Below are 13,340 nucleotides of genomic sequence, written 5' to 3' on the forward strand. Positions count from 1 at the left end.
TCAAGGAGCTGTCAATAATATAGAGTCATCTCATGAAGAAGGGACAATGGGGAATGAGTATAGCATGGATTTTGGCAAATGAAAACACATCCAAAGATAAATTATAAAAGTTTGCAAAATATGCTTTAAAATTGGCTGTTCTCCTGGCCTAGTCTGTATTAAAGACAACCACACATCGATTCCTGTTCTGGCTGGCTGTTCATAATGAGGTAGTTAATGTACATGTCTATGGAACTGTCTTGTCTTTCTTATAATGATGAAGAAAATATACCGCTATAATTTTTTCATTCATTAAGATCCTTTGTTACATGTACATATTTAGGACTATTTATCAAAAAGACGAGGATCATATACTAAAGATCAAATGATCTTACATTTATATTTCCTAAAATATTATTTGAATTCAAACCTACAAATCAATGAAGATCCTGCATATAAACTAAGCCATTATTAAATATCCATTTGTTAATAACCTATCAAACTCTTACAGACAAAATAGTTTTACTCATTCAATTTGTTATTTCTAAGAGATCAATATCATTTTGTTGGAAGTGAGTAGTTAGATAAATATCTTATAGTTTGTAGAACTCTTTGATTTCATTCTTGTCGAGTATAGCTTATAAACATAAAGCTACATAGACACGAGTATAGAGTAGTATAGACATAAATGGATTTCCAATCATTAACTATCATAACCTTCCACCAAAGTCAGAATCATAAATGGTTCCTATATTATAATGCTGATTGCTCTGGATATGGTGACTGTAGGCACAATCTATTGTCAATGTTTTGTAGTTTATGAAGTGACAACAATACTCACATACCATAATAATTTGGTTGAGAGATAGGAAAATCAGAGCAAAGACAACGAATGTAGATAACTTTAATGCACTACATAAATAATCCATATTTTCAATATTGTAATAAATGCCCATTGAGCACAGTTTTCTCCTTGGTTTCCATGTGAGAATATCTACTTCCCATGATGACATCATTTGAATTATGATGATTTATGTGTGGTTGTTATGAATAGTGAAATGAATCCCAGAAGTGTAATATTGTATATGTTGTTTGTCTGGTCTGGTGGACATGATCTTAACAAACCAAACATACAAAATTTTATAAATTCATGAATGAACCCGTAGAAAAACACCTGTTTTAAAGTTCTCTGATTCTATCTTTATAAATCAAGCTAAGGTAGATATACACATCACCAATAATCTATGTCAGTACCAGTTGGCAGCAAGTGAAAGGCATTAATGTTCCATTCCAACTCCAAGAGTCTAAAATTTCTCACCTTTAACCTATACTTGTATTCTCTTAAGTTCTTTACTTGGGATAATTCATTCACATGCTCGCTTACAGGTAAACCAATAAATAAATGATGCATTGTACTTGGACTGAAGGAACTTTCAGGTACTTTTTATACTACATCAGTAAAGTAAGAATATATAAATATCACAGCAGAAAACTGGCAAGGGACGGGGAAAAGAGTATTAAAAAAATATATTATTAGCATTCTCCAGTAGCTACTAGATACAGTACTGTACAGCTTGCGGTATTTATTTAAGTGAAATGATGTCTATAATAATAAGAACATTATATGTTCATTTTAATAAGTTTACCACCAGTCTAGTAAAACATGAGAACGCATAATAATAATAACATTCAGAAACCAAAAAAAAACCCCTAAAGAGTGAGAATTGGGGTTAATCATCCACTTAACTCAAACCAGATCATGATACATTTTTATTTCGATAATTCAGTGGGTCTTTAGCAGTGGGAGGAAAGCGATGGATCCAGGTAAAACTGATGAGGCTGGACAAGCGACTCTACTCCTTGTCATGTACAAGCTTGGGATTAAAACAATGCTACATGTATTTACTCAATGACAGATGTTATGATCTAAAGCATATGCATTAGACCACTCAACCAGTCTACCACTTCCAAAAGAAAACAGAGATTGAATCTAATACTTTAATTAGCTTGTATAATAATTCAGATTAATTAAAAAAAAAAAACTCTGCAAAACATAGCATCCTATCATAAATCTATATTAACAATATCATCAAATTACCATTTATTACTAAGGGAATATCATCTAGAACTATAATAATTTCACAATCAATCATCAGTTAATGCTTTAGTTGGTAAAAGGAACAAAAATAAAACTATTAAGAAACTCTCAATCAAACAGAAAGATATTCCACAGAGAAATCAATTAAAAAAACAGCAAAGTTTTTCCTTGTAGCCAAGTCTCAGTTATCTTTATTTACAAGCCTTCATTTACAGAAAGAAATGGGTTGCCTGCTCATTTACCAATTTCATCCAACACTAGCTTTCAGTCTTACATTTCATTACTTTCACATGACCCTTGACGTTAATGTTTTCTAATTTTCTCCATCTCTCTGTGGTACACTAATAATGTTTACTAGTCTATAGGAATAGACCTATCAAGAAGGTAATGGTCAGCCAATATACAATAAAAAAATTGTTACAATCTGATTAAAACACAGATCCTATTAGTTGTTTAAAAAAAAACGTTTTCTGGGTGATGGTAGGAACTAGCCAATCAAATAGTCTGTTGAGTCATGTTCTTATCTTTTGGTGCGCGGAATTGAGGGTAGACTTAACAGTGAAAGAAAACAGAACAAACTAAAAGTTGTATTTCCGAATAGCTGCTTGGAACACAGACGCTGGTTGAGTAATGTGAAGGACATAGAAATTATAAAAAACGAAACGAAATTAGTTTTGTATTTAAATCAGATTGGAATTGTTTAAAACTATAAGTACATGTATCCTAATTATGGGGAACACTCATAAAATTAATCTACCTTTCCTTCAATTAAATTGGCAATTTAGTCACTCTGACTCACACATAACAAACTTCATATTTCAACCTATACATTTCCAGGAAATTGGAATTTGGCAATGGAACATCGAAAGTGCCGCTTAAAACACCCCAAGATTGAATTTTTCCACCACTCTCTGCTCTTTTTTTTAAAAATATCTTGCCTGAATTGGAAGGGGAGAACAAGATATAGACAATACAAGCAATAACTGAGTCATCAATAGATATTGTAAGTAAGCCTATCCATCCCTCATCTTTTGAATAAAATCATCATTATACATGTTACATATTCTATATCTCTGATAATAAAACATTTTACACATGAAGCTAACATAAACCAGCTCTATATTTCTATAACAGTATGTCCATATTCAAAATACTATGATTGATTAATGTTTCCTGGGATCAGAATATATCAGGACATACCAGTCATTATCAACTGTATATGATTTATTAAAATTGAAGGGAAAAGTCCACTTATTTATTAGAGATCAGCTTTGTATACATCTTAGAATAAAATGAAGAATAAAAATCTATGGGCTTGAATGTCCAGTCAACTCTCAGCGGTAATACAGAACTTTTACATGTAAGCTTACATTTGTGTGTAAGCAATGCAAAGAGAATATGTTATATATGTATGTACCAGTCATTATGCTGTACACAGAGCTATTTGTTTTAATAATTCATTCTGTATAACTGAACACATTTCATGCCATGGCCACTGCATAAAATATTTCTAATTTGTTCCTTGGGTACACTGTAAGGCATGTGAAAAATGCAAGTGTTGGTTTATAACAATATTATGCTATATTCTATTTCACGCTAAACCTAACTGTATGCAATATTCAGACAGGAATAATAGTTTAATGCCTTGAAGATACATGAGGAACAAAACACCTATCACTCCGGTTGTCGATTTATTTAATAAACACTTTGTTCTAGACTGAAAGTATTATCTCTGAATTACAGTGACATAGTCAAGTTATTGAATTTTGATCAACCATAACTTGTAGTAAAAGAAACCTTGACAATTTGAATTCAATGACGAGTTGGTGAAAACATAATGTTAAGGAAAAATTCCTATACTCAGCACTGCACATATCAGCATAGAAAAAATAAATAACATAAATTAAGTTTCAAAATGACCAAATTATTGTGCTGAAGAGACATTAAAATTCTTCATAATAAGACCCAATTTAATTAGGCTGTTAATCAATTTGATTATGGTCTTGTCAGACAGCAAATATTTCATACTGCAGTTAATTGCAAAATTTTCCTGTTTACAGTATATAATAATACATTGATGATAGATATGATGGATCAACAAGCATAATTAATAGATCTTTGCTGTGATCATAAAGCATGGGATGACCCTAACAACAGCAGACTTGTCTCAAATGTTTTTTGCTTCCAAATCTTTACCTTCTACCTTTTGAAATGGAGTAAAATTTTAATTTATTTTTTCTTAAAGACCTCATAATAATTAACAAAATAATTCATCAAATATTGATATAAAATCATCCTAAAGATGTCAGACAAGTTATAGTGTAAAATCAATATGAATCTAATCAAATCAATTCCAGCTTTGTGTCTAGTCTTTTACAATTTCTGTAACTGACAGATTTTTCTGATATTTATTCCAATCATAAAACATTATAATCATAAGTCTATTGAAACTTGACTCCCCCCTGACATATTCATTCTACAATCCTTAGTTTGTGATGTCATTTGCCATTTCAAAAACAAACAAAAACTTCAATTCAAGATGGAATCATTGAAAACTAGAAATATACAACTGATGAATACCAGTATATATATCTAGGTGCAAACAATAGAGGTCAAGTTTACACATTGATTTTATTTTTTGATTTTTGTTTATTTCAAATTAAATCTTGATTAAGCAATAAGAGTATGTTTCAGCATGGATTAAGCCATGACAAATGCAAATAATGATCAGCGGCTTTAAGTAAATTCCATTATTAATACCCAGTTTTTAATTATTAATTTGTTATACTATTCACCATAACAACTATCCATTCTTAACTAATATATATTATAAAGTCTCAAGTACTACTTTTAAGAAAGGAATACATGACACAAATTTGTTTTTAACTTGGTATTTCCTGCATAACAAAACTTGGTTGGTAATCCTCTCTGGCAATTGTTTACCGTGCTCCCACAATTGTTTACCACTTCATAAAAAGTGCATCAATTATCTATCTCTGACTATGAAATGGATGGAATGTCTGAACCATTGGTCTGTGGTAAATTTTATTGCCCATCTTGTTTTAGTTATCTGAAATTATCCAGATGAGGTACACTGTGGCTTGCCAGGTTGCTGGTCAATATGGGCTTTCCTTGAAGCCATTTGACATAATCACTTACATAAGGAACAATTATAATTTTCAAAAAAAATTTGATTACTTAAATTCATATTCAATGTAAAATGTAGATTGGGTTAGAAAAGCATCTTTTCTGGACGTGGTTGATGACCTATTGAGTAACAGCTTGTTAAGTTACAAGTCTTTTATTCTGTGGCCAAGTTCATGTTAATGAGCCATAGTGGCTCAGTGAGTAGATGTATGTTGCTCACTATCCAGGAGGTCCTAACTTCATACCATGTGTCCAGAACACTGGACCTGGTAACGAATGGCATTTAGTCAGTCATATGGGACAAAAAATTGGCAAGCAGGGGGAAACACAAATGTCAGGGCAAAATTTCCCTCATATTACACTGCATGACATACGCCTCTCTTCATTGGTCTAGATGGTAAAGAAGAGTAGTATGTTAGATCCAATTTTATTTTATTTTAATTAAAGATACATTATGGGAGATTTGATAAAGAGCTGGCAGTTCTCACTATAATAGTTACCCAGCGGCTGCCATGCAGGATACGCCCACATTTTTCAAGAGATGGATAGAGAACCAGCTAAACAAAATAAGCTAAAAACACGATTTTTCGTACAATCAAGAGCCATAATCCATGAAGTTACAGTCCGATACATGCCAATATCAAAAGGAACCAAGATCTTTGGGAGATAAACCTATATTTCAAGTTTCGTTGAAATTGAATAAAAAAATTGTGACCTGTAGAGTGTCCACAAACAATTGTGTACGGACGTCCGGGCGTATAAAAACTAGATAATGTAAAGGGAATTTGCTAAAAAGTTCAGTCAAATTAATCCACTGTGGACTGAGAATTTAATGATTGAATTTTCATCCTAGCCTCGGTCATCATTACTAAAGTCGGTTCAATAAAGAACATAGTCTCGATTATCCACTTTTTGATTTAATCATCAATGAGCGTTGAGCAGCAAATCTGATTCAAATCTAGTAAATATCGCAGGCTAGCGATGCCATCGAAAGTTGATTATGGCCTGGATCAGCCTAGAGAAACACCTGCAATATGCAGATTTAGCTCTTGCATAATGTGTTTTCAATAATCAGTGTGGTCAGTAGTAATGAGAAACACTACCCACCTGTTGTTGTCTATTATTAAAACAAAAGGGAGATAAGGTTAGGAGAAAATCATCAAACAATTAGCTATGTGAGGGAACGAATTAACCGTGATGCTAATGTGCCCTGGTTGATCCATTCTCTCACATAATGGACCGTTTTTGGTTTCTCTTCATTACATACTTGAGGGGAACAAGAAAAAGACGTTTAATTTCACACAATATCAGAACAAACTAGTCAGTGCAGGAGTAACGCAATACACACAAACAAAACTAATATGACAAACCTGTCGACAAGACACAAACTACACCAACATTACAAGCAATAAACTTGTGACAAGGATAGACAGGCAACCCTTTTCCTTGACGTTAAAAATGTGATGTCATCTGATTAGCAGAAATTTTAACAAACAGTTTTCATAATAACAAAATAATATGGATATCATCTTGAAAATAACGTTTAATCTCTTGAACAACCTTTGTTCTATAAAATACCATTACTACAACTTTTGTAATAAGTAAAGTAAACAAATTGTTTAGCTTACAACATGATAAATATGTTAAACTCTATTTCTAATTAACACAGCCATCCATTGATGTCTGGTTCTGGCCACTGGGAGAATGGTTTAAGAATGTGTACATCATTATAAAGGACTATTTGTTTGATTTATAGAATTGTTCTGTCAGTATTGCACCTGTACCATTATAAACAGATTCTATCTTAATTACCTCTATTGATAATTCTTTATCCTCAGGTATAAGCTCAAACCACATTCACATTATATTAAGTGTTGCAGAAGGTCAAAAATTCTAAATAGTTAATAGCACAAGAGTACCTCAAGAGGTCAGAAATGCTTAGTTAAAGGCCCACACCTAGTTCCCCGTAGTATAAGAAAACCACTGGATTGAATTCCTAATAATTGTTATAAACATATGTATGTGTGATCTAATGTATTTCAGAATATTTTTGAAAATTGGCCAATATTCATTATTAGCGCTTTTAGATACCCCCAGGGAACTGAAATTCTTCATATGAACAAATCTAAAATGAGTATTCAAATGGTGTGCACAGGCACTAAGTAGAATATGGACACTTTTAGATTATACTAAAATCTACAGACCTGACACAAGTTGTTAATGAACTCTATGCTAGTAAAATCTGATTGTGACAGCCAACACTTTACAATTCCCATAATGTCCATAGATAGAAAATAAACTTGTTAAACCTTCACAATGAAAACAAAATGTATATGTAAAGATACTTACCATTATCATAACAAATATTACCAAGAGCTCTACAAGACTGGGTTGGTAACGGTAGATAATCGCTTGTCAAAGATTTCAACAAGGGGCTTATAAATCCCAAATCAACTAAAGGCTGTCTTAAAGATTCTGAAATTAATCATACATGTTGTGTTTACTTACAGTTTTAAAGCTGAATACACAAAAGACTTACAATATTGAAAGGGGGGGGGGGGCGGGGCATTTCTTTCAAGGCATATTAAAACTATTACTGATATGCCATTTCCAGGTTTGTATTTTTATCCAATGAAATTAATTCTTGCCCTTTCTGTGGGGTAGCAATATTCTAATTAACCACTTAAATCTTTCTTCCACCACAACTGCACATGTTTGTTATTCCATAACTATTACCTGTTGCCTTGTTTTATGTTCAGTTACTGTTTAATCTTCGTTTCAGTTGCACACATTACCTTCCTCGGATTAGCTTGAAAGTGCAGTCTATAAAGACTCAGTTGACTCATCTTTTATCCCTACCAGTTAATAATGTTGTCTTTTTTGGTACCTTGCAGTAAGTCAAATACGAAAAGTGTGGCAGAACTTTTGCTTGATAAGATTTCCTGACCTTTTGTCCCAACCAGTCAATGTGACAATAAATATGAAACCCATGGACTCTTACTATGTAACCTACCTAACTTTCAGAAGATTTGATACCTTTAGCCCCTTGGGCTACAACAATATTCAACCACATTTCTATGTGGGTATATAAAAACAATGTATTTAATCAATATTTTAATTTTATCGTTATCATTTTAGCTTTAAAACAGATCTCCCAAATAGATCACATTTTGCTGTTATCCATACCTGATTTTGCCAGTTCAGCAATAAGTTGAGCACATTTTGCAGATAACTGCGGACTTTTGGACTCTTCTAATAACTGTTTCATGTTTTCGAGTATACCACTGTCAACCAATAATACAGCAATATCTTCACTTTTTTCCTCTGAATAAACAAATATCAAGAAAATTATCGTTTATTCGTGAAAAATCAATAAACTTTTCATCTCATGAACATACAAATATCAGATCAATCAGATAATAACCACAGGGTACTTAAACTTACCTACCCAAAAGAAATAATAAAAAACATACCGAATGACATACTAAACAGTACATCTTAATTCTTAAACAGTATATTTTAATTCTTCCTCAAGAATTTTCTTTGAATAGAATATTTCTTTATAAATAAAATAATATGGTGATAAACACAGAAATGACCTACCATTTTCTGATACAAGTTTTGCTAAATTCTCTAGACATGTCTCTTTCTTCAGGTCTTCATCAGCTAACTTTAGTTTTTGTATTAATGGTACAAGCTCTTCTGAAAGGTAATTTAGTTACTTCATGTAACGTCTAGTTCATACTTTGAACAGATAGTTTATGTATTACAATCATCATACTAATAACATTAAATCTATGTTAAATCCCAACATCATATACTTAACAAAAGTAGATTCTTTCTAAATATTCTACAATTTTGTTTCATTGACACCGCCATCTTGGAACTACTCCAACCATGTCACAATAGCATGGTTCAGTAAATCAAATTCAGATTCAGTTAGTTCGACCATAGTCAAGAAATCACGATAACCGAAGTTCGCCCAAGTGGCAAGTGGTATAGTGTCTGCATTAGAGAGGCAAGACTATAAAAAATTATATTTATAATAATTTAAAAATGAATTTTCTAATATTAGAAATGAATGTTAAAAGTGAAATGATAATCTAATGACAAAATCAAATTAAAAAATAAATCATTTGTACTAAATGTCAATGTGTATTGCCTTCTGGTTCTAATGATTGCACCCCATCTTGACTATCTACTTTTTACATTTGAAGTAAATCTTCCAATCAGATTTCACACAATTAATATGAAAGAACAAATTTTTGCTTTCTTCAGCAATGTGAGCTTCTCTAATAAAAGATAGGTTGCCAGGCAACAAAACATACGCCCACAGCAGCTAAATCGTCCTAGCAGTCGACAAGGGTTGTCACATATTTATTCTTTTGTAGGTAATTACTAAATTAGGGGAATTTAATAGACAAAGAAAGTGATTTTTCCTACAATCAAGGGCATAATTCAGGAAATTACAATTCGATATGCACAAATTTCGAAAGTAACCGAGATCTTTGCGTTATAAACTTACGTTTCAAGTTTCAACGAAATCGGATAAAAATTGTGACCTCTATAGGGTCCACAACCTTGATATACCATATTTTTACGCTAATTGAGAACGAAGGGCGGCCATTTTGTCTGCCAGTTTTGGGCCGATTTTCATGAAATTTGAACTCAGCCGTGCTTAGTGTGTAACAGTGATATAATAATACGTTTTTTTAAATCAGATAAAAATTATGACCTCAATAAGGTCCACAAGCTAAAAACGGGACTTTTCGTACAATCAGGGACCATAATTCCGGAAGTTATGGTCTGATATGCGTGAATATCGAAAGGAACCGAGATCTTTGAGTTATAAACTTACATTTTAAGTTTCAACAAAATCGGATAAAAATTGTGACCTCTATAGGTTCCACAACCTTGATATACCATATTTTTACGCTATTTGAGAACGAAGGGCGGCCATTTTGTCCGTCAGTTTTGGGACGATTTTCACGAAATTCGAACTCAGCCAACCTTAGGGTGTAACAGTGATATATTAATAAGTTTTTTTAAATCGGATAAAAATTATGACCTCTATAGGGTCCACAAGCTAAAAACGCGATTTTTCGTACAATCAAGGGCAATAATTCAGGAAGTTACGGTCTGTTATGCACGAATATAGAAAGGATCCGATATCTTTGGGTTATAAACTTACATTTCAAGTTTCAACAAAATCGGATAAAAATTGTGACTCTATAGGGTCCACAAGCTAAAAACGTGATTTTTCGTACAAACAGGAGCCATAATCCATGGAGTTTCGATCTGATACATGCCAATATCGAAAGCAGCCGAGATCTTTTGGGGATAAACCTATATTTCAAGTTTTGTCAAAATCGGATAAGAATTGTGACCCGTAGAGAGTCCACAAACAATTGTGGACGGACGGACGTCCAGACATACGGACGTCCGGACGGACAGCGACAATATACGTTCACATGAAAATGTGGGCGTATAAAAAGGGACGATATCGATATTGGCATTTTTTTCAACGATATAGTTAAAGATGGGTTCCCAGAAAAGTATTTATCGGGTGGTTATTTCCAATAAAAGTATGGCAATTTTGGTATATATGGAAAGTAGAGATATCCAATCTTACTAGAAAAATACTGGATTTCCCGAAAAACATTCATGGAGCGTATACAGGACTAAAATGTAAGGGTTCCCCTAATCAACAGCCCGACGATTAGGTTGTGGATAATCCGAGAATTTAATTAGGACATGACCTGGTTTGATCAAATTTTAATAGTAGGGCATTCCTTCGCAATTACAATGTTTCAGAAGGATTTGAAGCAAAATTATGACAAATTAATTAGTTTGAATATGTTTTTGGTCCATATATACCATTAAATCACCCAGTGACAGTATCTATTTATAGATCGTTTTATTTTTGCTTTCAGAAATTAAGTTTTGTAGAGTTTTCTAAAAATATATTTGTTTTTTAAAAATATGACAACCTATTTATAGCCTGGTAATTTGCAGCGGTAGTGGGAAATTTCAGGCGTTTAGTAGGCCTAAGCTTTACATGTAGTAACAACTGACAATTTATTGTGGACTAAAAACAAAGTAAAAGTAACGCATACACGATGCAGTGAAAAACGGCTGCGGACACTGCGCAAGTGTTTTCAACATTTAACGATTCTCAAAACATTAGTTTTATTATAGTTTATTGCCGTCGGCTAATTTCCACTGCTGTATAGTGTATTTATTATCTATTGTTATGATATTTTGTTTCGATATTTGAAGTTTTTGGCGATATTTGATAAACCACTAAATCGACGATTTTTGGACCCATGATATTGTAGTTGGGTCTGAAAATACTATATTGCGATAAATGACTATATCAAAATATCGTATAGCTCTAGTACGTACCAATGGTAAAATGTTTATTTTGTCTTAAATATTAGATATCGGAAGCCCATCTTTTCCCAGTAAGATTACAACATCAATGTTGATTTAAATTGACAAATAATTTGTGTTTTCAATGTCGAAGAATTTGGATGATATTCAGTTAGAGAATTAGCTACTTTAATCTCCTTTTTTATGACTCGGCAAAAAATCTGTACCTGAAGAATAGCTGATTGGCAGCTTTGTTTGATTTGTATTCTGACTCAATATTAAAATTAAAATCTAATTTGTTAATATCGGGCTGGTGTGTAGGCTTATAGTACACACCAAATTCAACTGTCAAATCATCTCAAAATGATAATGTAAAATGTAAGTTCTAGTGCATCTTTTTAATACCATATAATACACCTAATTTGCCCATTCATAGTCATGAACTCAATGTGAATGATCATGACGTAAATAATACTCATAAAAATTGGCTTATCCATACAATGATAATGATAATGTGTCTAAGTCTTACTCTTTTAGTCTTTTACACTTTTTTTTATAAGTCACATCAACACATTACTTGTAAGACTACACAGCCGGTGAGAAAACGAATAAATTTATGCATATTATACAAAATGCAATGGATGGAAACTTACCCATGTTCTCAATGAAGAAACCTTGAAACCAAACAATTTGGTGGCAGAAGACAGACTATTTCATGAAATGATCAATACGAGGAATAATCAGTGGGCGCTGCCATGACACCGGAAGTAAACTGTTGACGATAACACCTTCGACCGACACGTGCCCGATTTAATCTGGTATTGATACGTAAATAAACAATAACGGGCACGTGGCTTCTACTAATCAACCAGTTCAGCAGTTGGTCGTAATAAAAGTTAAACTGTTTCGTAATACTATAAAAATAAAGCATCACAAAGCGACTCAGAGCTGAAGAGCAAGAGGTCTCCGTGACCTAACACACGGTAATGAACTCTCCCTCTCGGCTCGCTTGCACTGCGAAGATAGTAGATTTTTAACATTTCGAGTTAGCGGTTTGTAAGGTAGACCAGCCCATAAATCGAAGTTGTCAGTGTTGAAAGCGCTGTTGTGTCTTCTTACCGAACTAAATTTGATCTGTGAATTATTTCGATTAGTTCGGATTGATTAAGTTATTCTGTCAGTAACTTTTTAAGGAATATTTTTCGAGACTTGAGAAAGTTTATTGCCGCAAAAGACAAGAGTTCCAACGACTTCTCTCTATAAACTTCTAAACTTGGATTACTTTGAACTTGATTGATGGCTTGTATTATGGTTAGAATATGAGTACTTATACAGTTGTCTTAAAAGGGGGATTACCTTGGGGATTTCGGCTTCAAGGCGGCAGCCGTGCCAATGACCCAATAATAATTTCAAAGGTGAGATTTGAAGATTTTTTATATACTTGTAATAGATAACTTATTTTACAGGATGTGCTCAATGAATGTCACATAGTCATGGATATCATCATTCATGGTTGTCTTCTTTATTGCACACTGCTTTGATAGTGAATCCCAACCCTCCCAGGTTGTGTTTTCTAGTTGCATACACCATTAAATGTCAAAATTCAGATCAATAAAATGTTTATTGTTGTACATGTTGTATTGTTGTACATGTTGTATTGTTGTATGAAACTTATCAATATGATAACCTACATGTACACAGTGGTTATACATTCATTGTTATAAATACATGATATTACTTCATG

General features: G+C 32.8%; 1 protein-coding gene across 2 annotated transcripts in view; it reads right to left on the reverse strand.

Moving 5' to 3' along the window:
• Positions 1-12,584, reverse strand: part of LOC126811888 (rap1 GTPase-GDP dissociation stimulator 1) — a 37,910-nt gene extending 25,326 nt beyond the window's left edge. The window contains exons 1-4 of one of the 2 annotated variants that reach the window (XM_050537916.2): positions 12,250-12,584; positions 8,828-8,926; positions 8,411-8,548; positions 7,574-7,699 (exon numbers count right to left, since the gene is read on the reverse strand). In XM_050537916.2, coding sequence (XP_050393873.1) covers positions 7,574-7,699; positions 8,411-8,548; positions 8,828-8,926; positions 12,250-12,253 — 367 coding nt within the window. In that variant the 5' untranslated portion in view covers positions 12,254-12,584. The remainder of the gene's footprint in view (positions 1-7,573; positions 7,700-8,410; positions 8,549-8,827; positions 8,927-12,249) is intronic. The other variant, XM_050537917.2, reaches the window with a different exon arrangement.
• Between the last annotated feature and the right edge of the window lie 756 nt (positions 12,585-13,340).

The sequence above is a fragment of the Patella vulgata genome, chromosome 2, assembly GCF_932274485.2.
Source record: "Patella vulgata chromosome 2, xgPatVulg1.2, whole genome shotgun sequence".
Lineage (NCBI taxonomy): Eukaryota > Metazoa > Mollusca > Gastropoda > Patellidae > Patella > Patella vulgata.